Source organism: Oncorhynchus mykiss, chromosome 3, assembly GCF_057628025.1.
Source record: "Oncorhynchus mykiss isolate SJ-2025 chromosome 3, ASM5762802v1, whole genome shotgun sequence".
Taxonomy (NCBI): Eukaryota; Metazoa; Chordata; class Actinopteri; order Salmoniformes; family Salmonidae; genus Oncorhynchus; species Oncorhynchus mykiss.
The window spans coordinates 85,625,679-85,653,658 of NC_143024.1; the positions used below are offsets into that span (position 1 = coordinate 85,625,679).

The 27,980-nt window shown below is 42.2% G+C and overlaps 1 protein-coding gene across 6 annotated transcripts in view; it reads left to right on the forward strand.

Moving 5' to 3' along the window:
* Window positions 1-27,978, forward strand: part of LOC110520569 (NADP-dependent malic enzyme, mitochondrial) — a 29,253-nt gene extending 1,275 nt beyond the window's left edge. For all 6 annotated transcript variants that reach the window (XM_036975163.2, XM_036975162.2, XM_036975161.2 and 3 more), the window contains 13 exons: window positions 18,406-18,536; window positions 19,181-19,330; window positions 20,705-20,780; window positions 20,926-21,087; window positions 21,478-21,581; window positions 21,671-21,780; window positions 22,288-22,385; window positions 22,599-22,712; window positions 23,414-23,519; window positions 24,528-24,670; window positions 25,120-25,293; window positions 25,642-25,740; window positions 25,942-27,978. In XM_036975163.2, the coding sequence (XP_036831058.2) occupies window positions 18,406-18,536; window positions 19,181-19,330; window positions 20,705-20,780; window positions 20,926-21,087; window positions 21,478-21,581; window positions 21,671-21,780; window positions 22,288-22,385; window positions 22,599-22,712; window positions 23,414-23,519; window positions 24,528-24,670; window positions 25,120-25,293; window positions 25,642-25,740; window positions 25,942-26,103 (1,629 nt within the window). In that variant the 3' untranslated portion in view covers window positions 26,104-27,978. The remainder of the gene's footprint in view (window positions 1-18,405; window positions 18,537-19,180; window positions 19,331-20,704; window positions 20,781-20,925; window positions 21,088-21,477; window positions 21,582-21,670; window positions 21,781-22,287; window positions 22,386-22,598; window positions 22,713-23,413; window positions 23,520-24,527; window positions 24,671-25,119; window positions 25,294-25,641; window positions 25,741-25,941) is intronic.
* Window positions 27,979-27,980: the final 2 nt, after the last annotated feature.

Genomic DNA, 27,980 nt, shown 5'->3' on the forward strand with positions numbered 1-27,980 from the left:
TTCCCAGTTTTATGCTACAAAACCAATTTCATCAGAGGTTTTAAAAATAATTTGTTTCACCCAAAATTCCATGACATATAGTAAGGAAGTGTTGTAAAAATACAGTGCATTTGGATAGTATTCAGACCACTTGACTTTTTAATTTTTTTGTTACGTTACAGCCTTATTCTAAAATGTATTAAATTGTTTTTTTCCCCTCATCAATATACACACACACAATACCCCATAATGACAATGCAAAAACAGGTTTTTAGAAATGTTTGCAAATGTATTAAAAATAAATAACTAAAATATCCCATTTACATAAGTAAGTATTCAAACCCTTTACTTTGTTGAAGCACCTTTGGCAGCGATTACAACCTCAAGTCTTCTTGGGTATGACGCTGCAAGCTTGGCACATCTGTATTTGGGGAGTTTCTCCCATTCTTCTCTGCAGATCCTCTCAAGATCTGTCAGGTTGGATGGGGAACGTCGCTGCACAGCTATTTTCAGGTCTCTCCAGAGATGTTAGATCTGGTTCAAGTCCAGGCTCTGGCTGGGCCACTCAAGGACATTCAGATACTTGTCCCAAAGCCACTCCAGCGTTGTCTTGGCTGTGTGCTTAGGGTCGTTGTCCTGTTGGAAGGTGAACCTTCGCCCCCAGTCTGAGGTCCTGAGCGCTCTGGAGCAGGTTTTCATCAATGATCTCTCTGCACTTTGTTCCGTGGAGCTCAATCCCCTCAATCCTGACTAGTCTCCCAGTCACTGCTGCTAAAAAACATCCCAACAGCGTGATGCTACCACCTCCATGCTTCACCGTAAGGATAGAGGCAGGTTTCCTCCAGATGTGACGCATGGCATTCAGGCCAAAAGGTTCATTCTTGGTTTCATCAGACCAGAAAATCTTGTTTCTCATGGTCTGAGGGTCCTTTCGGTAAACTCCAAGCAGGCTGTCATGTGCCTTTTTACTGAGGAGTGGCTTCTGTCTAGCCACTCTAACATAAAGGCCTGATTTTGTCATTTTTTAATTCCCCTTTATTTAACCAGGTAGGCCAGTTGGGAACAAGTTCTCATTTACAACTGCGACCTGGCCAAGATAAAGCAAAGCAGTGCGACACAAACAACAACACATGGAATAAACAATGGAGTTACACATGGAATAAACAAGCATACAGTCAATAACAAAATATAAAAATATATATACAGTGTGTGCAAATGAGGTAAAATAAGGGAGGTAAGGCAATAAATAGGCCATAGTGGCGAAATAATTACAATTTAGCAATTAAAACACAAGTAGAGATACAGGGGTGCAAGAAGCAAAAAACAAAAAAAAACAGTATGGGGATGTTGGATGGGATGGTTGGATGGGATGTTTACAGATGGGCTATGTACAGATGCAGTGGTCTGTGAGCTGCTCTGACAGCTGGTGCTTAAAGATAGAGAGGGAGCTTCAGTGATTTTTGCAGTTAGTTCCAGTCATTGGCAGCAGAGAACTGGAAGGAAAGGTGGCCAAAGGAGGAATTGGCTTTGGGGCTGACCAGTGAAATATACCTGCTGGAGCACGTGCTACGGGTGGGTGCTGCTATGGTGACCAGTGAGCTGAGATAAAGGCGGGGCTTTACCTAGCAAATGACCTGGAGCCAGTGGCTTTGGTGACGAATATGAAGCGAGGGCCAGCCAACGAGAGTATACAGGTCACAGTGGTGGGTAGTATATGGGGCTTTGGTGACAAAATGGATGCCACTGTGATAGACTGCATCCAATTTGCTGAGTAGAGTGTTGGAGGCAATTTTGTAAATGACATCGCCGCAATCAAGGATCGGTAGGATAGTCAGTTTTACGAGGTTATGTTTGGCAGCATGAGTGAAGGATGCTTTGTTGGGAAATTGAAAGCCGATTGTAGATTACATTTTTTTGGTGTGCTGCAGAGATAGTTGTCCTTCTGGAAGGTTCCTTCGACCTCATGGCTTGGTTTTTGCTCTGACATGCACTGTCAACTGTGGGACGTTATATAGACAGGTGTGTGCCTTTCCAAATTATGTCCAGTCAATTGAATTTACCACAGGTGGAATCCAATCAAGTTGTAGAAACATCTCAAGGATAATCAATGGAAACAGGATGCACCTGAGCTCAATTTCAAGTCTCATAGCAAAGGGTCTGAATACTTATGTTAATAAGGTATTTCTCTTTTCGCTTTGTCATTGTGGGCTATTGTGTGTAGATCGATGAGGTAAACATTTAATTTAATCCATTTTAGAATAAGGCTGTAACCTAAGAAAATGTGTAAAAAGTCAAGAGATCTGAATACTTTCCGAATGCACTGTAAATCAATCTGACACAGACACACACACACAGACACACAGACAGACACACAGACAGACAGACACACAGACACACACACACACAGACAGACAGACACACACACAGACAGACAGACAGACAGACAGACAGACAGACAGACAGACAGACAGACAGACAGACAGACAGACAGACAGACAGACAGACAGACAGACAGACAGACAGACAGACAGACAGACAGACAGACACACAGACACACAGACACACAGACACACAGACACACAGACAGACAGACAGACAGACAGACAGACAGACAGACAGACAGACAGACACACAGACAGACAGACAGACAGACAGACAGACAGACAGACAGACAGACACACACAGACACACACACAGACACACAGACAGACAGACAGACAGACAGACAGACTAATCGAGTTAAAGTAAACCTGTCAGATAGCGTAGCAGTTACAGGCCTTAAAGTAAACCCCTTAACAGCTGACTAGCGACGGCAATTACACCAAAAATGTCTAAAAACCTGGTTTTGTTTTGTCATTATGGGGTTTTGTGTGTAGGTTGATGAGGGGCATTTTTTATTGAATCAATTTTAGAATAAGGCTGTAAAGGTACAAAATGAGAAAAAAAATCAGAATGCACTGTAGATGGATGCAGTTCAATGCTTGATTAATATAATTCACCAATACATTTCTAATATTGCTGTCAGGTTGTAAATCAAAGCTGGCCTGGTACATTGTTTGCTACCTGCACCCATTTGGGATGTACTGTTTCAGTTTCAATGACTCAATATTTTGAACAAAAACAGCTATAACTAAGGCTGGGAATGCCAATCAAACTAGCGAAGGCAAAGATCACAAGTCAGTTATAACGTGGCTAATAGGCTAGCACACGTGTCAAAAAACAAGGTGTGACACATTTCTATCCGTCCCGTGCAATGATTTGGGTTGTCAATTAATTTTGGCCCGCTTCAATACCGTCCGCGTTGTGCTGCACTACAAGTCACAGCAAGACAAACGGTGCTGTATCATATCATCACTAATGGCACTGACCAAATCTTCTACCAGACCTAAAGTTTAAACATCTTGTATGCTAAATGTCCCTTGCCAAGTTTCAGTTCCAACAGATTTTTATTTATTTTTAATTTAAGTAAGCAAATCATTTAAGAACAAATTCTTATTTACAATGACGCCCTACCCCGGGCCAAACCCTAACCCGGACGACGTTGAGCCAATTGTGTGCCGCCCTATGGAACTCCCAATCACGGCCGGTTGTGATACAGCCTGGAATCGATTCTGTAATGATGCCTCTAGCACTGAGATTCAGTGCCTTAGACCACTGTGCCACTCGGGAGCCCAAACATGAATTTCTTTTTTTGACTCTCGCTTCTCCCGGAGCATAAAAAAACACAATTTAAATCCCCGGTCTGTAAGCTCTCTGAATTTGTAGAATCCTCGCTCTGGTTTTCCCTTGACGATCTGGATTTTGTAGATAGATTCCAAAATAAAGGTCCATGACAAATGAAGACAAACAAACTAACTCACTTCGGAATAACATATTCAAAACAATTCACAAATAAATTCCATTCGCAGAAAACCACTCGGCGTCCTCTCTCCCGGCTATCCTGAACGACGTAGATATTCTAAAGGTATTAGTCTGTTCGTTGAAAAGAGTCACATCTTGTTTGAGAAGAGGATTTATATCAAACTAAAATCTAATAAAAAAGTTTCGATGTCCCAATTTTGTCTGGAACTATCAGACAACAGTGTAGACTACTCCAGCACCGCTGATATTCGGGTCATTGCTGGAGTCTGCAGAAAATGTCATCTTGTTCGTCAAATAAGTTATATATAAGTTACAAGTTCTAAGATAAAGGATTCACACGCAGACACACAAGCGAGTGTAAATTAGTCAACAGTTGAGTCCTCGACTTCATGAAGTTACAACCTGATGCATATCAGCCTGTATCCCACTGCTGGCTTGCTTCTGAAGCTAAGCAGGGTTGGTCCCTGGATGGGAGACCAGATGCTGCTGGAAGTGGTGTTGGAGGGCCAGTAGGAGGCACTCTTTCCTCTGGTCTAAAAAATATTCCAATGCCCCAGGGTAGTGATTGGGGACACTGCTCTGTGTAGGGTGCAGTCTTTCGGATGGGATGTTAAACGGGTGTCCTGACTCTCTGAGGTTATTAAAGATCCCATGGCACTTATTGTAAGAGTAGGGGTGTTTAACCCTGGTGTCCTGGCTAAATTCCCAAACTGTCCTTCATACCATCATGGTCACCTAATCATCCCCAGCTTACAATTGGCTCATTCATCCCCCTCCTCTCCCCTGTAACTATTCCCCAGGTCGTTGCTGTAAATGAGAATGTGTTCTCAGTGAACCTACCTGGTCAAATAAAAAATGTGCCCGCATCAGGTAATTCAACTTCAATTGTGCTGCTTTCATGTGTTCCGTTTACAACGCGCAACAGAGAGAAATGTTACAGAAATGCCAGTCCTAGCTAGGCTACTAAAATGTGGAAGTCTGGCTTCGTTAAAAAAAATGAAAACCAAAAACCTAAACCTGCAACAAAACACCAAAGGACAAACATGTGGGCCTTTTAAAGCAACATTTGGGCTGTAGCCTCGGCTGGCTACTCAACTACAAGGGGTTTTGAGTGCTGCATTCATTATTTATTTAGCAAGCTGTAAACACAGAGTCTAACCTTAACTAGCTAGCTACTAGGAGGATGTGATTGATGTCATTGGAGTAGTGAGTGAGTGACAGACTTTTTCCAATCATATCGTTTTTCGGTGGCCACTTCTAGAGATGCAGGTGTCATTTGGTTAGCTAGCAAGAAATGTGAATCACTTTGCTAGCTAGCTATGCTGACCTTGAACGACTGTTATCCACAGTTAGTATATCTCTTAGTTGTCAATAAAATGTATTTGGTATCGATCAAATGGGCGGGCAAGTTCTCCCATTCAGTTGTCAAAACGTGGGACGAGCAGGCTACTATTCCCCATCGTTTATTAGTGTAATTTTGACGACCAACTAGTTGAAAGAGTTTGAGAGGTTTTATCAAATGTTCTCTCGTTAGACTTTAGCTCATCTCGTTCTGGCTAGCATTAGCTAGTTGTTGATGTACATAGGCAATAGGCAACTGAGGGAGAGAGAGCCTACCTTTTTCATGGTTGTTACATCAATAGAACTGTGAACTTCCTATAAGTAAGAGTACTCCCGTGGTATTTACATGTACTGTGTATCTGTGCCATTCAGAGGGTGAATGGACAAGGCAAAATATGTAAGTGCCTTTAAACGGGGTGTGGTAGTAGGTGCCAGACGCACCGGTTTGTGTCAAGAACTGCAACGCTGCTGTGGTTTTCACACTCAACAGTTTTCCGTTTGTATCAAGAATGGTCCACCATCCAAAGGACATTCAACAATCTTGACACAACTGTGGAAAACATTGGAGTCAAACATGGGCCAGCATCCCTGTGGAACGCTTTCGACACCTTGTAGAGTGCATACCCTGGCTAATTAACCTGTTCTAAGGGCAAGGGGGATGCAACTCAATATTAGGAAGGTGTTCTTAATGTTTGGTACACTCAGTGTATGTAATCAAATACAAATGTAAGCAAGGTTTGAAATTATTATGTTTTAGTCAAATATTATATATGTTTGCAGTTTACAAGTGATTTATGATTATGTTCAGGCCTCCTGACAATCACTCAAGAAAAAATTGTCCCGCGGCTGAATCTCGTTGATGATTCCTGCCCCTAGAACACCACAGACAGTTCAGTGCCATCAGATGAAAATTCACTGCTCTCATTCAGGACATTGAGGTTATTCTATAGGTTCGGACTGGGTGATATACTGGTATTGATGCAGGGACCGGTTTGGGTTATTACTTTACCTTCTATACCGGTATTTGAATGTTTGGTTTGTTAAATGTGATACGCCATGTGTAATGTCAATTTTTATTGTTTACTTCGCTACTTGAGTCATCTCTCTCCGCTTTCTCTCTGCCACTTTCCACACAGACCTAGCCACGCCCCCTGTCACTCAGAGCGCATTTGATGTTCTCAACCACGAGACACTTGCATTCATTCTGCATGGTCAATGCAGCACATGCAACATTGTTGATGAAAACAATGTTGTTTTCACTTTGCTTCTTAATATAAATCCACTAGCGTTCTATAATGACACTATTAGTTTGTGTTTCATACATCAGCAACCAGCTAGTTTGTCTTTTCTTAGCAAGTTGCCCTAAATCTTGTGAGATGCTAATTGTTAGTCGCTAATGCTAATAGCTAGCGAGCTATTGTTTGTGCAACAGTATGTTCTAAATCAAAGAGGAATATGCAAAGCAAGCATATGTTAGCTACATGAAGTAGCTAATTTACAGGGTCCCCTAGGAAACACTTATCAACACTTCAGTTCCTATCCTGTCACAATAACTTCTCCCTGGCATTTTAATTCGTTGTCTTCTCAAACAACAGTCTTCAAAGTGACCACTATATTCCATCTATATAATTAGAATACTCATTCTATTTCCATGATTCCAACAGTGTTGCTCTAATTCACAAATCAAATCGCAAATGCAACGTTTGGTTAAAAATAAGTCCAAGATTATTTGCGCATATCGTGCAGCCATATGTGGCAGTGTGGAAATTATCTCAATAGAGCAAAGGTGTAAAGTACTTAAGTAAAAATACTTTCACATACTACTTAAGTCGTTTTTTGGGGTGTCTTTACTTTACGATTTTTGACAATTTTTACATTTACTTCACTACATTCCTAAAGAAAATACTGTACTTTTTACTCCATACATTTTCCCTGACACCTAAAAGTACTTGTCACACATTGAATGCTTAGCAGGACAGGAAAAGGGTCCAATTCACGCACTTGTCAAGAGAACAAGTACTGCCTCTGATCTGGAAGACTCACTAAACACAAATGCTTTGTTTGTAAATTATGTCTGAGTGTTGTAGTGTGCCCCTGGCTATCTGTAAATACAACAAAAAAAATAGAAAATGGTGGCATCTGGTTTGCTTAAAATTATTTTTTCTTTGACTTTTGATACTTAAGTACATTTAAAACCAAATCCTTTTAGACATTTACTCAAGTAGTATTTTACTGGGTGACTCACTTTTACTTGAGTAATTTTCTATGAACGTATCTTTACGCTTACTCAAGTATGACAATTGGCTATTTTTTCCACCACTGCAAATGAGTGCAGGAAATGTGGAAATGATAAAAGTGCTTAAATTTGTTTTGGTTGAAGTTGAATTGAACAGTATAAAACAATCAGTATGGAGAAAGACTCATTGAAATCACTGAGAATGTATGTGTTGCCACCCTAGGGTCACTCACTAATAAAGCACCCTAGGATCACTCACTACCCATAAAGCACCCTAGGATCACTCACTATTCATAAAGCACCCTAGGATCACTCACTACCCATAAAGCACCCTGGGATCACTCACTAATAAAGCACCCTAGGATCACTCACTATTCATAAAGCACCCTGGGATCACTCACTATTCATAAAGCACCCTAGGATCACTCACTACCCATAAAGCACCCTGGGATCACTCACTAATAAAGCACCCTAGGGTCACTCACTAATAAAGCACCCTAGGATCACTCACTACTCATAAAGCACCCTAGGATCACTCACTACTCATAAAGCACCCTAGGATCACTCACTACTCATAAAGCACCCTAGGATCACTCACTATTCATAAAGCACCCTAGGATCACTCACTACCCATAAAGCACCCTGGGATCACTCACTAATAAAGCACCCTAGGATCACTCACTATTCATAAAGCACCCTGGGATCACTCACTAATAAAGCACCCTAGGATCACTCACTACCCATAAAGCACCCTGGGATCACTCACTAATAAAGCACCCTAGGATCACTCACTACTCATAAAGCACCCTGGGATCACTCACTAATAAAGCACCCTCGGATCACTCACTACTCATAAAGCACCCTAGGATCACTCACTATTCATAAAGCACCCTAGGATCACTCACTACTCATAATGCACCCTAGGATCACTCACTATTCATAAAGCACCCTAGGATCACTCACTACCCATAAAGCACCCTGGGATCACTCACTAATAAAGCACCCTAGGATCACTCACTATTCATAAAGCACCCTGGGATCACTCACTAATAAAGCACCCTAGGATCACTCACTATTCATAAAGCACCCTCGGATCACTCACTATTCATAAAGCAAATGTAGAACTTTTATTATTCAAAAACTAAAAATACTGTCAAACCGTCCAATTAATTGTTTTTTTTAAATACTGTGATATAATATTTTGACCATATCGCCCAGCCCTAGTGTAGGCTGCCTTATAATGAGTAAAGATGTGCTATGCACTACACAGATTATCTTCTAAGGCTGCTCAAGTGTCACTAAACAGTGTCTGTGGCAAATATTTATGCGCAAAATGTCAAATGTGCGTCAGAGAGGGTACAGTATGTTTACATACAGACTAATAATTAGATGTTAAACTGATTATGGCAATAGGCAGATTATTCAATAGTCATATAAACACCATACTCTGCTTATCTTAATCGGCCAAAGGTCCAAATCAAAGTAAACATACACCGATTAAAACACCTGGTTTTCTGAGCAATCTTTAGAATGATTAGGACATGTAAACGTCTTAATCTGAGTTCCAGGGGTGTATTTGATCTGCCCATGTGCTAGCACCAGTCGAGCGATCCTCCCTCTTTTGCGCGAGTGAAGTTTGTTCCGAACATCTGAATGTATGCGCCTTGGAAATAGTTTTCATATTCAAACTTTGTCCGAACTCAGAATCAAATATGCTTCCCCAAAAATAACATGTTTGCTGTGGTAGAACGTTTACTTTTTAATTTGTGTTTTTCTGCATTTTTAGAGTGCCATCAGGTGGCCTGATTTCAGATGTGTTCATGTAAACAGGATAATAAAATAAATCATTCTTCTTGCAAAGCATGTAAACCTTTTAATCAAACTATTATATTAATCTGACTATCCATGTAGCCACAATCAGTATTTGTATATGTTAACCTGTTTCCAGACCATTAAACACACATGCTGTTGAGAGGTCCTGGGGGTTGGTGCCATCATGGATTTGTAGATAGAAAACCTGGTTGATGTTTACAATGTGCTGCTGTACCATTACAGTATGTTACACCCGATGTAATGTACCATACTGGAATGTGAATAATATGGTTTCACGTGAAATCTTTAGTGCAGAGAACATTCCAGAGAACATGTCAGAGAACATTCCACTATTCAGGGAACATACTCATTGGGAAATAATAATAATGAATGCCAACAAATGCAATAGGGTTTCTCGCAGCTTCCCTGTTTAAAGCCCAAATAAACTGCATTACAGCATTGCTTCGGACACAAAAGAGATCAAATCAAGCTTTATTTATACAGCACATTTCAGACATGGAATGCAACGCAATGTGCTTTACAGAAAAACAAACACAAAAAACGATGAAAATAAAAGCTGAAATATTTACCACACAACAAACATAAGATTTAAAAAATAACCTAAAGAATGACACACTGAATGAATAAAAAGCACCCTAAGGAAAAGCAAAGCTTAAAAGATGCACCAAAGATCTAACACACAACCAGTCCAGAAACACACCACAGCCATTTTGTTACGTAAGACATTGGTTTCAACATGCAAATAAAAATCCCTTGAGAGTTCCCATTAATCAGTTCCCATATATACGTGCTTTGGGTTAGGGGTGTGTCTATGGTTGTCATGGTAATTAGGTGATTTAATTATTGCTTTTGTGCACCTCTCTTTTTCTTTTTATAAGTCATAGTAACAGACGTGAAGCTGGGATGGCAACTAGATTTAGTCGCTGGCCGATTCTTTTGGGAGCTGATGGTTGGGTGGGCCGGAACATAATTATAATCATTTAGAACACTGCAAATTGACCACAACTAAGCCTAAAAAGAGATTTGTATTTAAATTAACAATTTCATACCTTGATTACATTGAGACATATTTATGTATGTACAGTTGAAGTCGGAAGTTTACATACACTTAGGTTGGAGTCATTAAAACTCGTTTTTCAACCACTCCACACATTTCTTGTTAACAAACTATAGTTTTGGCAAGTTGGTTAGGACATATACTTTGTGCATGACACATCATTTTTCCAACAATTGTTTACAGACAGATTATTTCACTGAATCACAATTGCAGTGGTTCAGAAGTTTACATACACTAAGTTGACTATGCCTTTTAAACAGCTTGGAAAATTCCAGAAAATGATGTCATGGCTTTAGAAGCATCTGATAGGCTAATTTACATCATTTAAGTCATTGGAGGTGTACCTATGGATGTATTTCAAGACCTACCTTCAAACTCAGTGCCTCTTTGCTTGACATCATGGGAAAATCCAAAAGAAATCAACCAAGACCTCAGAACAAAAGTTGTAGACCTCCACATGTCTGGTTCATCCTTGGGAGCAATTTCCAAACGCCTGAAGGTACCATGTTCACCTGTACAAACAATAGTATGCAAGTATAAACACCATGAGACCACACAGGCGTCATACCGCTCAGGAAGGAGACATGTTCTGTCTCCTAGAGATTAATGTACTTTGGTACGAAAGTGCAAATCAATCCCAGAACAACAGCAAAGGACCTTGTGAAGATGCTGGAGGAAACGGGTACAAAAGTATCTATATCCACAGTAAAAAGAGTCCTTTATCAACATAACCTGAAAGGCCGCTCAGCAAGGAAGAATCCACTGCTCCAATTTTGGACTGGCCATCACAAAAGTGGCCATCACAAAGCCCTGACCTCAATCCCATAGAAAATTTGTGGGCAGAACTGAAAAAGCGTGTGCGAGCAAGGAGGCCTACAAACCCGACTCAGTTACACCAGCTCTATCAGGAGGAATGGTCCAAAATTCACCCAACTTATTGTGGGAAGCTTGTAGAAGGCTACCCAAAACATTTAACCCAAGTTAAACAATTTAAAGGCAATGCTACCAAATACTAATTGAGTGTATGGAAACTTCTCACCCACTGGGATTGTTAGTTAAGGAAATAAAAGCTGCAATAAATCATTCTCTCTACTATTATTCTGACATTTCACATTTTTAAAATGAAGTGTTGATCCTAACTGACCTAAGACAGGGAATTTTTACTAGAATTAAATGTCAGGAATTTTGAAAAACTGAGTTGAAATGTATTTGGCTAAGGTGTATGTAAACTTCCAACTTCAACTGTATATATATTTTTATTTTGGGGGGGGGGGGGGGGGGTGTACTTGGGCTGAATTCCTGGCTATTTTCTGGGGTTGGGGGGGAAAAACAAAACTTGTGCGCTTGTTGCCGACCCCTAACAAAGGTTGAAGAATGAAATGCAAATATGTTTCTGATTCTGAGCATGTTTGCCCTTGCAGATGTAAGTTCAAATGGGCCCTGGGTTCTCTATAGTCTCTCTATATCCTCTCTATAGTCTCTCTATATCCTCTCTATATCCTCTCTATAGCCTCTCTAAAGTCTCTCTATAGCCTCTCTATAGCCTCTCTCTCTATAGCCTCTCTCTCTATAGCCTCTCTATAGTCTCTCTATAGTCTCTCTATAGTCTCTCTATAGCCTCTATAGGCTGTCTGTTAGATCTGGGATGATAAACAGAGATCAAATGGGCCCTGGGTTCTGTATAGTTTCTCTATAGTCTCTCTCTCTATAGTCTCTCTATAGCCTCTCTATAGGCTGTCTGTTAGATCTGGGACGATAAACAGAGATGAAATGGGCCCTGGGTTCTGTATAGTTTCTCTATAGCCTCTCTATAGCCTCTCTATAGGCTGTCTGTTAGATCTGGGACGATAAACAGAGATCAAATGGGCCCTGGGTTCTGTATAGTTTCTCTATAGTCTCTCTCTCTATAGCCTCTCTATAGGCTGTCTGTTAGATCTGGGACGATAAACAGAGATGAAATGGGCCCTGGGTTCTGTATAGTTTCTCTATAGCCTCTCTATAGCCTCTCTATAGGCTGTCTGTTAGATCTGGGACGATAAACAGAGATCAAATGGGCCCTGGGTTCTGTATAGTTTCTCTATAGCCTCTCTATAGGCTGTCTGTTAGATCTGGGACGATAAACAGAGGTTGATAGACACTGACCCAACCGACCACTTATCGTGGACATTTTGCTGATATCGTTCATTGCAATAAATAACCAATAGAGACCTAATAGAACAATTTGAAGTTTGAACAGAAATACGTTTGCTAATATAGGTGATTGCTAATAGGACAATTGATAGGTACAACATTAAAAGTAGTAGTAGTAGTTTTAAGGGTAATATTAGGCTCTCTACATCCTCTCCATAGCTTCTCTGTATCCTCTCTATAGCCTCTCTATAGCCTCTCTATAGCCTCTCTACTGTCGTGGCCAAAATATTTGAGAATGACACATATTAATTTTCACAAAGTCTGCTGCCTCAGTTTGTATGATGGCAATTTGCATATACTCCAGAATGTTATGTGATCAGATAAATAGCAATTAATTGCAAAGTCCCTCTTTGCCATGCAAATGAACTGAATCCCCAAAAAACATTTCCACTGCATTTCAGCCCTGCCACAAAAGGACCAGCTGACATCATGTGTGAGTGTTGACATGGACAAGGCTGGAGATCACTCTGTCATGCTGATTGAGTTTGAATAACAGACTGGAAGCTTCAAAAGGAGGGTGGTGCTTGGAATCATTGTTCTTCCTCTGTCAGCCATGGTTACCTGCTAGGAAACACGTGCCGTCATCATTGCTTTTGCACAAAAAGGGCTTCACAGGCAAGGATATTGCTGCCAGTAAGATTGCACCTAAATCAACCATTTATCGGATCATCAAGAACTTCAAGGAGAGCGGTTCAATTGTTGTGATGAAAGCTTCAGGCCACCCAAGACAGTCCAGCAAGCGCCAGGACCGCCAGTACAGAGCTTGCTCAGGAATGGTAGCAGGCAGGTGTGAGTGCATCTGCACGCACAGTGAGAAGACTTTTGGAGGATGGCCTGGTGTCAAGACGGGCAGCAATGAAGCCACTTCTCTCCAGGAAAAACATCAGGGACAGACTGATATTCTGCGAAAGGTACGTGGATTGGACTGCTGAGGACTGGGGTAAAGTCATTTTCTCGGATGAATCCCCTTTCTGTATTGTTTGGGGCATCTGGAAAAAAGCTTGTCCGGAGAAGACAAGTTGAGCGCTACCATCAGTCCTGTGTCATGACAACAGTAAAGCATCCTGAGACCATTCATGTGTGGGGTTGCTCACACTTTTGCCTAAGAACACAGCCATGAATAAAGAATGGCAACAACACATCCTCCGGGAGCAACTTCTCACAACCATCCAGGAACAGTTTGGTGACGAACAATGCCTTTTCCAGCATGATGGAGCACCTTGCCATAAGGCAAAAGTGATAACTAAGTGGCTCGGGGAACAAAACATTGATATTTTGGGTCCATGGCCAGGAAACTCCCCAGACCTTAAAAGCATTGAGAACTTGTTGTCAGTCCTCAAGAGACGGGTGGACAAACAAAATCCCACAAATTCTGACAAACTTCAAGCATTGATTATGCAAGAATGGGCTGTCATCAGTCAGGATGTGGCCCAGAAGTTAATTGATAGCATGCCAGGGCGGATTGCAGAGGTCTTGAAAAAGAAGGGTCAACACTGCAAATATTGACTCTTTGCATCAACTTCATGTAATTGTCAATAAAAGCCTTTGACACTTATGAAATGCTTGTAATTATACTTCAGTATTCCATAGTAACATCTGACAAAAATATCTAAAGACACAGAAGCAGCAAACATTGTGGAAATTAATATTAGTGTCTTTCTCATTACTTTTGGCCACGACTGTATATCCTCTCTGTAGCCTCTCTGTAGCCTCTCTGTAGCCTCTCTGTAGCCTCTCTGTAGCCTCTCTGTAGCCTCTCTGTAGCCTCTCTGTAGCCTCTCTGGAGCCTCTCTGGAGCCTCTCTGGAGCCTCTCTGGAGCCTCTCTGGAGCCTCTCTGGAGCCTCTCTATAGCCTCTCTATAGGCTCTCTATAGGCTCTCTATAGGCTCTCTATAGGCTCTCTATAGGCTCTCAATAGCCTCTCTATAGGCTGTCTATCACCTGGTCCAAATTGGGTCATGTGACACACACAGTAGGATTGTGCCTCAGGTTAGTAATCACAACTGGTATTATCTTTTAACAAGGTTAAATAAACTTAAGAAAGTTACATTGTTTGCTCTCGTAGCTGTCGGTCTCAGTCCGGATGTTAAAGTCACTTCCATTAATCTGAACATTTGTAATTGTAGTTCTATAACTGAACTAGGAACTATGTAGTCCATCAGCTCCTATACACACATTGTCCGGGGATTTCAGGTTATTGGTGTTGACGCTAATAAGGCTAAACTGAACCGGAATTGTCCATTGTTAAAACTGCTATTCTGCACTTTCTGTGAGGAAAAACCTCAAAACGCCTTTTATAGCATGTTTTGCACACCAGGCATTTTAACTCTATAGTGCAGAGGTCTTTATGTTAACCAGAACACATGTGTTTTTAGTATGATTTTTATCCGCATTCTCCAATACTCTTTCACTCTCTCTCTGGAGGTCAGTGTAGACTGAAGGTTGAATTGCGGTTGCTGGTCAGCTGTTTCCTTAAGGGGTTTACTTTAAATATTTAAATTAAATGTTTTCCTCATCAATCAATCCATTGTATTTATGAAGCCCTTTTTAAGTCAGCCGATGTCACCAAGTGCTATACAGAACCGCCTGAAACCCCAAACAGCAAGCAATGCAGATGTAGAAGGCACGGTGGCTAGGAAAAACTCCCTAGAAAGGCAGGAGGGTGCAACAGGTCAGCACCTCAGGAGTAAATGTCATTTGGCTTTTAATTATTATTATAATTTTTTTTTAAAACGTTAAGGCAAGTCAGTTAAGAACAAATTCTTATTTACAATGACGGCCTAGGAACAGTGGGTTAACTGCCTTGTTCAGGGGCAGAATTACATATTTTTACCTTGTCAGCTCGGGGATTCGATCTAGCAACCTTTCGGTTACTGGCCCAAAGCTCTAACCACTAGGCTACCTGCCGCCTCATAGCAGAGAGAGAGTCAAACAGCAGGTCTGGGACAAGGTAGCACGTCCCGTGAACAGGTCAGGGTTCCATAACTGCAGGCAGAACAGTTGAAACTGGAGAAGCAGCACACCATCAGGTGAATTTGTGGCAGCAAGGAGTCACCAGGCCAGGTAGTCCTGAGGCATGGTCCCAGGGCTCAGGTCCTCCGGGACGGAGAGAGAGAGAATTAGAGGAAGCGTACTTATATTTACATAGGACACCTGATAAGACAGGACAATTACACCAGAGATAACAGAATGACCCTAGCCCCCCCCCCCCCCCGACACAAACTATTGCAGCATAGATACTAGAGGCTGAAAAAGGAGGGGTCTGGAGACACTGTGGCCCCATCCGACAATACCCCCAGACAGGGCCAACTAGGCAGGATATAACCCCACCCACTTTTCCAAAGCACAGCCCCCACACCACTGGAGGGATATCCACAGTCCATCAACTTACTACCCTGATAGAAGGCTGAGTATAGCCCACGAAGATCTCCCCCATGGCAAGAACCTGAGGGTTCAATCTACACACAATAGCCCATGATGACAAAGCGAAAACAGAAATACCTTATTTACATAAGTATTCAGACCCTTTGCTATGAGACTTGAAATTGAGCTCAGGTGCATCCTGTTTCCATTGATTATCCTTGAGATGTTTCTACAACTTGATTGGAATCCACCTGTGGTAAATTCAATTGATTGGACATGATTTGGAAAGGCACACACCTGTCTATATAAGGTCTGACAGTGCATGTCAGAGCAAAAACCAAGCGATGAGGTCGAAGGAATTGTCCATAGAGCTCGGAGACAGGATTGTGTTGAGGCACAGATCTGGGGAATGGTACCAAAAAAAACTCTGCCGCATTGCAGGTCCCCAAGAACACAGTGGCCTCCATCATTCTTAAATGTAAGAAATTTGGAACCACCAAGACTCTTCCTAGAGCTTATCACCCGGCCAAACTGAGCAATCGGGGGAGAAGGGTCTTGGTCAGGGAGGTGACCAAGAACCCAATGGTCACTTTGACAGAGCTCCAGAGTTCTTCTATGGAGATGGACAAACCTTCAAGAAGAACATCTATCTTTACAACACTCCACCAATCAGACCTTTATGGTAGAGTGGCCAGACGGATACCACTCCTCAGTAAAAGGCTCATGACAGCCCGCTTGGAGTTTGCCAAAAGACACCTTAAAAGACTCTCCGACCACTAGAAAATCTCTGATCTGATGAAATCAAGATTGAACTCTTCGTCCTGAATGCCAAGCGTCACGTCTGGAGGAAACCTGGCACCATGCCTACGGTGAAGTATGGTGGTGGCAACATCATGCTGTGTGGATGTTTTTCAACGGCAGGGACTGGGAGACTAGGCAGGATCAAGGAAAAGATGAACGGAGCAAAGTACAGAGAGATCCTTGATGAAAACCTGCTCCAGATTGTCAGGACCTCAGACTGGGGGCGAAGGTTCACCTTCCAAAAGGACAACAACCCTAAGCACACAGCCAAGACAACGCAGGAGTGGCTTCGAGACAAGTATCTGAAAGTCCTTGAGTGGCCCTGCCAGAGCCCGGACTTGAACCAGATTGAATATCTCTGGTGAGACCTGAAAAAGCTGTGCAGTGATGCTCAAAAACCAACCTGATAGAGGATCTGCAGAGAAGAATGGAAGAAACTCCCCAAATACAGGTGTGCCAAGCTTGTAGAGTCATACCCATGAAGACTCAAGGCTGTTATCGCTGCCAAAGGTGCTTCAACAAAGTACTGAGTAAAGGGTCTAAATACTTATGTTAATGTGATATTTCTGAATTTTATTTTTATACATTTGTCAAAATTTCTTAAGAACAATTTTTGGCTTTGTCATTATGGGATAGTGTGTGTAGATTGATGAGGGGGAAAAACAATGTCATCAATTTTAGAATAAGGCTGTAACAAAATGTGGAAAAATTCAATGGTCTGAATACTTTCTTGAATGCAATGTATAAGTATACGAATAATGTATTTCCATTTAGTATTTTTTTGTGTGTTAGTTGTATGTGTTGTTGAAATAATTATGTTTGTTTGTACTTGAATTTAGTTTGTGTGAAGCTAAGTTGTAGATGATAATGATCATTAATCTTATCAAACTCCCGCTTCATATCAACTCTAACCGCAGTCCCATTCACCTTTCAACATATTGAATGATTTGACGATGGGTCACACCATCAAACAGTTCTTAGGTTCCTTAAACAATGCGCTCAAGTTCAGTTCAAATTCCCCACTTGTATCACACTGAAATGAGGAGGAAGTGGATTAAGTTCCATTTGAAGGTTAACATCTCATAGTTGGAGAGTGTCACTGTGATTGACACATTAATAGGTGTTTATTATTAATGGAAACCAAACCACAGGTGCAAGTGTCACGTTACACTATCACAACTTTACATAGTGACACTGGTATATTTACTGTAGCAAGTTGGTGAACGGTTTTTATTTTGTGATTTGTTTCCATGACGGGCCTCTCTGGCTTTCAGAATAATTCTTTCCATTGAAGAAAGAAGAGGTAGAGCGAGTGTGTGAGAAAGAGGAAAGAAGATAGTAAAAGAGAGTTCACAGGGGAGGGAATTCAGGCTCCTATCCCATTGGACAGAATAAATAGATGACCTCCACACCCCCAAATGCTGAAACACACCCCTCCAGAATACTGACATGACAAAGTAGAGTGGCACTAACCACAAGCAGATCTCAAAGTCACGACCCAATCAGCCCGCTGAGCAACCATAAGAATTTCCCTTCATGCAATAGGCCTAATAAAGGAATGTTAGACACGATCAGAACCACAACACAGCTAAAGCACCACAGCTTCTTTATCAAAAGACAATAATTGTAAACACCTGATAGCTGGGTGTTTATGTGAGCAACAGCTAGCTAGACCAATGCTACAACATTGGAGCGATCGATCCTAATGTTGGATATGTGGTCCTCCAACCCCCCCCCCCCGTAGGGCATGGCCTTCACCCTGCAGGAGCGCCTGCAGCTGGGCATCCACGGCCTGCTGCCCCCAGTCTTCCTCTCCCAGGACGTCCAGGTGCTCCGCATCATGAGGAGCTACGAGGGCCGCAACCCCCTCGACAAGTGAGCACACACACACACACACAGATACAAATAATACACTTGCATATACAGACACACAATGGCTAAAAATGCACATAGACAGAAATACAGAAACTTTCCTCCCCCTCATTATCACTATTATCACTATCATCACTACCACTATCACCACTATCATCATTATCACTAATCACTATCATCACTATCACCACTATCATAATTATCACTATTATCACTATCATCACTATCACTATCACCACTATCATCATTATCACTAATCACTATCATCACTATCACCACTATCATAATTATCACTATTATCACTATCATCATTATCACTAATCACTATCAGCACTATCACCACTATTACTATTATCACTATCATCACTATCATCATTATCACTAATCACTATCAGCACTATCACCACTATTACTATTATCACTATCATTACTAGCACTAAAAACTATCAACTCTATCATCACTATCATCACTATCACCACTATTACTATTATCACTATTACTATCATCACTATCACTTTCAGCTCTGTTTCACCTTGTCCTACATTTCCGGTTGCTCTCTCTCTCTCGCTCTCTGTCTATTTCTCTCTCTCCCTATCTCTCTCTCTCTCTCTTTCTCTCTCCCTATCGCTATTTCTCTCTCTCTCAGGTACATCTTGCTAATGACTTTGCAGGACAGGAATGAGAAGTTGTTTTACCGCCTGCTGACATCTGATGTAGAGGAGTTCATGCCCATCGTCTATACACCTACAGTAGGGCTGGCCTGCCAACAGTACGGACTGGCCTTCAGGAGACCACGGTAGACATGACACACTGACACACACGTACAGACATACACACACACACATGTACAGACACACACACACACACACACAGAGAGAGAGAGACAGGGCATTGTTGTGTGATAATAGTGGCTCAGTGGTTCTGAAGTGTTAGCATGTACGGTTGAAGTCAGAAGTTTACATACACTTAGGTTGGAGTCAGTAAAACTCGTTTTTCAACCACTCTACAAATTTCTTGTTAACAAACTATAGTTTTGGCAAGTCGGTTAGGACATTTACTTTGTGCATGACACAAGTCATTTTTCCAACAATTGTTTACAGACAGATTATTCCAGTTAAAATTCACTGCATCACAATTCCAGTGGGTCAGAAGTTTACATACACTAAGTTGACTGTGGCTTTAAACAGCTTGGAAAATTCCAGAAAATTATGTTATGGCTTTAGAAGCTTCTGATAGGCTCATTTACATCATTTTAGTCAATTGGAGGTGGATGTATTTCAGGCCTACCTTCAAACTCAGTGCCTCTTTGCTTGATATCATGGAAAAATCAAGAAAAACAATTGTAGACCTCCACAAGTCTGGTTCATCCTTGGGATCAATTTCCAAATGACTGAAGGTACCACGTTCATCTGTACAAACAATAGTATGCAAGTATGAACACCATGGGACCACGAAGCCGCCAAAGAACACCATCACCACCGTGAAGCACGGGGGTGACAGCATCGTGTTGTGGGGGTGCTTTGCTGCAGGAGGGACTGATGCACTTCACAAAATAGATGGCATCATGAGGGAGGAAAATTATGTGGATATTTTGAAGCAACATCTCAAGACATCAATCAGGAAGTTAAAGCTTGGTCGCAAATGGGTCTTCCAAATGGACAATGACCCCAAGCATACTTCTAAAGTTGTGGCAAAATTGCTTAATGACAACAAAGTTGAGGTATTGGAGTGGCCATCACAAAGCCCTGACCTCAATCCTATTGCAAATATGTGGGCAGAACTGAAAAGGCGTGTGCAAGCAAACCTGACTCAGTTACACCAGCTCTGTCAGGGGGATTGGGCCAAAATTCACCCAACTTATTGTGGGAAGCTTGTGTAAGGCTACCCGAAACGTTTGGCCCAAGTTAAATAATTTAAAGGAAATGCTACCAAATACTAATTGAGTGTATGTAAACTTCTAACCCACTGGGAATGTTAGTTAAGGAAATAAAAGCTGAAATAAATCATTCTCTCTACTATTATTCTGACATTTCACATTCTTAAAATAAAGTGGTGGTCCTAACTGACCTAAAACAGGGAATTTTTACTTGGATTAATTGTCAGGAAAACTGAGTTTAAATGTATTTGGCGAAGGTGTATGTAAACTTCTGACTTCAACTGTATCCCACAGAGGTCTCTTCATCACCATCCATGATAAAGGTCACATCGCCACCATGCTCAACTCCTGGCCTGAGGAGAACATCAAGGTGAGGAGTACCACACACACACACACAAGCTTTGCTTTACTGCATGGTACAGGATGTAGACATGAGGGTGTAAACAGCATAAGGCTCTTAGCTGGAGACTAGAAGTTTCACCAGGTGAACCAAACCGTGTTTGTGTATTCCACAGGCCATTGTGGTGACGGACGGAGAGCGTATCCTGGGTCTGGGGGACCTGGGAAGTTACGGCATGGGCATCCCCGTGGGCAAACTGGCCCTGTACACAGCCTGCGGAGGAGTGCCACCCCAACAGTGTCTGCCAGTGCTGCTGGACGTGGGCACCGACAACCAGGTACTTCAACTGGGACACTCCATGAGGAAACACCCAGGCCTGATAGGCCTTCGTTGGCTAATATCATGGTCCTTATCATTTGACCCAGCCATATAGAAAAGGCAGTATCTTACCTTGTGAACTAAATGTGTCACTAGAAGTTGTTTGGAATTCAGGGCTCCGCTATCACTTAGTTACTTCCCTTATTTCCCTAAAGGTCATCATCCGCAGGTTGGCATTTATTGAGATTACTCATATAGTGAGTTATATATTGAGGCAGCTCTGCAGAGTGGTCACTAGCTTGCACAGCCACACCACAAAGTCCTAAAATCTGATTTTAAACCTAACCTTAACCCAAACCCTGCTCCTTGTCGTAGAGTGTGAAGATGATGATGTTTAATCTTTGATCAGGCGCTCCTGGAAGACCCCCTGTACATCGGTCTAAAGCACAAGAGGGTCAGAGGAAAGGAGTATGATGATCTCATCGATGAGTTCATGCAGGCAGTTACTGACAAGTGGGTAGTGTGTGTGTGTGTGTGTACGTGTGCGTGCGTAAGTAAGTAATTTGACTATTTGACCGACCGTTCACTACTCTGTGCTGCAGGTACGGGATGAACTGTCTGATCCAGTTTGAGGATTTTGCCAACTCCAACGCCTTCCGCCTCCTCAACAAGTACCGCAACCACTACTGCACCTTCAACGATGACATCCAAGGTAATCTCTCTCTCTCTCCCTCTCTCTTTGGCCCTATCCAAAATCTACTCCCACCCCCTACCGGGGTGATTGGGGTGGGCAATCATTTTTACTCAAGGGCCACATCGGGATTTCAAAATTCAGCGGAGTGCCACACAGAATTTTTTCCTGACCGATTTGTTCGTCAAAAGCAATTTGCGGGCCAGATAGAGGGCAGTAATTTGAAAACGTAAAAGTCCTTTATAATTTCGACATACTTTCTATTTAGTTTCAGACGTGCAAGAGTGACCTGGAGTGTTTTTAACCCCAAATAATAAATACAACTTTTTTTTTAATTTAAAAATTAAACCTTCCCTAGACAGTTATTGGGATTTGTAGGCTGTGTGGCTCACTGATGACCTCCTGATGACACATTATATAATGTTTTGTTTTGTTGAAAGATAGATGTGCAAAACCATTCCGATCACAACTTTACAACCCATCCCTGGTGTTTATCACCCTCTCTAACTCGCTCTCTCCCTCTCCCAGGGACAGCCTCAGTAGCAGTAGCTGGAGTATTGGCTGCTCTGAAGATCACCAAGAACAAACTGTCAGACCACACCTTTGTGTTCCAGGGAGCAGGGGAGGTAAGAGGACAAACGTGCTGATCTGTGTTAATCATAAACTCTTTGTCCAAGATTTATTAACGTTTGGAAACCCCACTCTCTTGAATCAAGCCCTGTAAGGTAACAAAAGCATGCATATGAAATGGATTTATAATCATCATGTTGTATGCCAATGAATATTTTGATTGGTTGGCAGCAAGATGCATCATGGGTCGATGTGTCTTTTTTGACCAGGCTGCACTGGGCATCGCCCACCTGCTGATTATGGCCATGGCGAAGGAGGGAGTGTCCGCCACAGACGCCGCAAAGAAGATCTGGATGGTCGACTCCAGGGGCCTCATCGTCAAGGTAACTGCAATACCATAATATCATAGCTAATCAATGTTCCCTCAACATTTTCGGCACTGAGCAAATTTCAGTTCTGCTGAGAGCAAACTTGAACATTGGTCAAATTCTGTGCAACTTCCAGCACGTGCATACTGTGAACACTGAGGCTGTACCAGCTTTAAGTTACAGTTTCAGACAGTGGTAAAGTAGGCTACTGTGGCTATTTGATCATAGCGTAGGGTTACCAGAGGGGCCTATTATTCAGACTACAGTAGCAGCCAATGTGTGGTGTTCAATGTAGGCCTACATTCCATGAGACTTTTGAAAACGAAACACGCAGGGCTTGACCATTAATGTGTTGATCCACTTGTCCTTCAGATAAGGAGGTGACTGAAAATGTTGTTTGATGCTAAATAAAATGCACTGTTATTCCCATACCATTATTACAGAGCTTAGAGGGAACATGGCTCCTAATACACTTGAATAGCTTCAAAACACTGATCTGATAAACATTCTCCCGAGCTGTCCATCTCTAGATATGTAGGATGCAACATCCTAGAGTTTCAGATAGAAATGTCATATGTAGAACAGTCATGCTGCATTGTCATGTAGAATAGGAAAGGTCAGTCATTTGTATCAGCAACATTCACAACATTGCTCCCTCCTGAACAGGATCCAGTAGTATGTCAGATTTACTGATGTCATCATTATGCGACCCACAGGGCAGAGGAAACCTGAACCATGAGAAGGAGGAGTTTGCCCATGACCACGCCCACATCAAGACCCTGGAGGAGGTGGTGCACACCATCAAGCCCACTGCCATCATCGGTCAGTCCCCATGATCACCTACTGGCTCAGCTGGACTCACCTGTGTATCTAGGGCTCACCTGGGTTATGTACTAGGGCCTAAATGAGAACATTTTTTAGTGCCACCTTTGTCTCAGAAAATGTCTCCCAATTTCGTGCCCACAGAACACGTCTCTGGTTTCTCTTGACCTTACTTTTTTTGTAGATGGTATTTTATTAGGATGCCCATTAGATGTTGCGAAAGCAGCAGCTACTCTTCCTGGGGTCCACACAAAACATGAAACTGAATACAGAACAGTAATAGACAAGAACAGCTCAAGGACAAAACTACATAGATTTCTTTGTAAAGGCACACAGCCGACATATAATAATGCATACACACAAACTATCTAGGTCAAATAGGGGAGAGGCGTTGTGCCGTGAGGTGTTGTTTTATCTGTTTTTTGAAACCAGGTTTACTGTTTATTTGAGCAATATGAGATGAAACGGAGTTCCATGCAATATTGTCTCTATATAAGACTGTACGCTGAATTTGTTCTGGATTTGGGGGCTGTGAAAAGACCCCTGGTGACATGTCTGGTGGGGGACGTGTGTGTGTCAGAGTTGTGTGAAAGTTGACTATGCAAACCATTTGGAATTTTCAACACATTGTCTATTTTAAAAAAAAGAAGAAGTGATGCAGTCAGTCTCTCCTCAAGTCTTAGCCAAGAGAGACTGGCAGCATAGTATTACACAACATGTTCTTCATAATGCCGCTAAGCTCAGAAGCTGAATTGAAACAAACAGATAATCAACATTGCAGAGCATCTCAGGATCATATGTATGTTTTGTTCTCATTTTTATTCAACCTTTATTTAACTAGTTAAGTCAGTTAAGAACACGTTCTTATTTACAATGACGGCCTACCAAAAGGCAAAAGGCCTCATTGCGGGACGGGGGCTAGGATAAAAAAAAGAACATTGGTGGCAAATCTGTTGGCCGAATGGTAAAGAACAGTACTCGTAATCAGTGCTCGTTTCCTATGTGCAGGAGTGGCAGCCATCGCAGGGGCGTTTAATGAAAACATTATCAAGGACATGGCGTCCTTCAACGAGAGGCCCATCATTTTCGCCCTGAGTAACCCCACCAGCAAGGCAGAGTGCACCGCTGAGCACTGCTACCAACTCACCGAGGTACTGTAACTCTGAACTCTGACCCTAACCTAGAGAATAGAGATTCACTCTCTTTTCCCTTGTTTGAGTGCCGCTGAATGTACGCTTACTAAATATTGTTGTTGTCATAGAAATAGAATGACCTGAAATAGAATGAATACTCTCTCATGCTCTCTCTCTCTCTCGCTCTCTCTCTCTCTGTCGCTCTCTCTCTCTCTCTCTCTCATGCTCTCTCTCTCTCTCTCTCATGCTCTCTCTCTCATGCTCTCTCTCTCTCATGCTCTCTCTCTCATGCTCTCTCTTTCTCTCATGCTCTCTCTCTCATGCTCTCTCGCTCTCTCTCTCGCTCTCTCTCTCTCTCTCTCTCTCTCTCTCTCATGCTCTCTCTCTCTCTCATGCTCTCTCTCTCTTCTCATTCTCATTCTCTCTCTCATTCTCTCTCTCTCTCTCTCTCTCCCCCTCCCTCCCAGGGGCGGGGCATCTTTGCGAGTGGCAGCCCTTTTAGTAAAGTGACCCTGGCTGATGGGCGCTCCTTCATCCCCGGCCAGGGGAACAACGCCTACGTGTTCCCTGGCGTGGCGCTTGGCGTCATCGCCTGCGGGGTACGCCAAATCTCTGACGACATCTTCCTCACCACAGCGGAGGTAACTGTTTATTTTATTTTGACATTTTCAACAATAGACAAACTTTTGTAAAACATTTCAACGAAAACAAATAAAGTTCCCGAACTGCTGGGGTAAAGGGGAAGAGACTTGATCAAGAGAGATACACACACACACACACACACACACAGACACACACACACACACACAGTCACAGTCACAGTTATTTTAATGTCACATCTCAATTTCTATTTTCCATTCTCTTCTCTTTCTGTCACCCATAATCCCCTTTCTCGCCTCACTTTTCTTCTCTTGCCCAAATCCTTCCCTCATTTATTCACTTCTTTTTTTCATTTCCTGTTTCTCACTCTCTGTTTCTCTCTTACTCAGGCGATAGCTGACATGGTAACAGAGGAGCACCTAGCCGAAGGGAGACTCTACCCTCCCCTCAACAGCATCAGAGAGGTGTCCTTTAAGATTGCTGTCAAGGTTGGAAACTGACACCTCCCCACAAACCATTATCAATACCAGCATTACATTCCCAGTTCCCACCTCCACGCCGATTTGTTACTGCAGAGAAAGACACTTTCTCCATATCAATACATCAGCACTCTAACTAATTTCCCTTTCTCTCTACCAATCACTCTCCCAATCTCTAACCAATCTCTCTACCAATCTTCAATCTCTCAGGTGGTGGACTATGCGTACAGACACAACATCGCCTCCCTGTACCCGGAGCCCAAGGACAAGGAGGCGTTTGTGCTCTCCCACGTCTACAGCCCAGACTACGACTCCTTCATCCAGGACACCTACAACTGGCCCAAGGATGCCATGAAAGTCCAGAACATGTGAACTCCATCTCCCATCAGCCACCTCTATCTCCGTTGTTCGATCCCTGTCAGTACAGCAGAAGGGAGCCACATATCAGAAAACGCGCCACCGTCTCTTCTCTCCAGCACTCGCATATTATCACTCAACGCCTTCTGAAGTTAGGTCATCAATACGAGACACTCCTTTGCCCCTAGACACTCCCCAGTGCCCATAGAAATGTACATCGTAGTTGGAGATGACCAATGCTTAGCCAGCACAGAGATCCTTTGAGGGGTATTTTTGAAGGTTCATTATTTTGAAGCCTCCTTTGTCTTTTGTAATTATTTTGTTTGTCATATCGACAACAGTGTATCCATACAGTCATACTGCCAGGTTATAGTGCCACATCATTTCATGTATAAATTGAGGCAACCCTCAAACTGTTCTATACATTCTATTTCTATGTTCCTATATTCTAATCTGGAGACAGACTATTGACATCACCACAACACCATGTTATTCTATCTGTGTCCTGTGTCACCAAGGCCCTAATAACACACTCTATTGAGCTTTCTAGGCCTGGTCCAGTCTGTGTGGTCTAGCTTCAATAACTAACAGGCTAAACTCTAAAATAAATTCCATAGAAGTATTACAAAAGGCTAGGTCTCTCAGGCATCTATTGTAGGGTGCATCTCAGGAGTCTTACCTGGCTTTCTTCCCTTGACTCCTTTACTTCATCTTTACGGTATCTGCAAAAGTGGACATTTGAAAGCAAATTCCCATTAGGCATTCACCATATCGCCTTCACCTGTCCATTGTTTTTGAATCAGTCAGAATAAAAGGAGATGGGGGACGAGGACCCCATTAAGATAGGCCCCTTCTCCGGACATAAACGCACAAACCCTGATAGTGCCTGCCTCTGTTTGACCTTCTGACCTCACAATGTTATATCCTGCAGAGTCTTGTCTTTGGTTGGAGGATTCTATCAGATATTAGTAAGGAATGATATGTACAAGCCAGTTCACACTGTTCAGTACCTCCTCATTCATTTTCAAGCGTAACTCCATTATATTATTAAGTGGCATCTTGCTCCCTGTTGTCACTGCATACTCTAGGCTACACTCCTACCAAAGCCTGGGTTAGGACAGGGCTAGATAGACAATCTATAGCACTTCAAGCCTTGTAAGGTAACACAAGCATGCATATGAAATGGCTTGATTATCTTGTTGCATGGCAGTGATTGTTTAGATTGCTTGGCAGCAGGATGCATCATGGGACTATGTCTTTTTTACCCAGGTTGCACTGGGCGTAACCCACTTGCTGATAATGGCCATGGCACCACGAATGCCGCAAATACCAAAAAATATAAGGTTATAAGGGATATTTTATTTAAAATATATTAAATATAAAATATAAATGAGGACTTTTAATTTATTTTCAAAAACACTCCCTGTTCATCTTATATTTTTCCTCTAGACTTTGTCACTGATCGCCTGTTGATACGCGAGTGTCAGTATTGTATTAACAAGATGCATAGCTACATGGTTTTAGCCCCAATGTCACTACCAGTAGGAACTGACTTCAGGTCTGTGAGGTGCATACTGTTTATGTACAGAGGAATCTTTGGCAAGCACAGTGATTAGATATATGATTGCCTCTTTAAGTATGTTTTTTATATAATGGAGGGGTTGCTTATTTGAGTGTTGTTTTGTATAAAGCTTTGCCTGTTTCGGTTTAGATGTTTTTGCCAAAGGTAATAACAGAAACAGGGTGAATCTTTCCTTTTCCCCCAGAGAATATAATGCTCTGCTTAGGAGTGATGCACTACGAAAGGAATTATATTTCAGTTTTTTAAGGAAAGACTAAATGTTTTTGAAGGGAATAAAATTCACTTTTAGGTGAATATTGTAAACAAAACT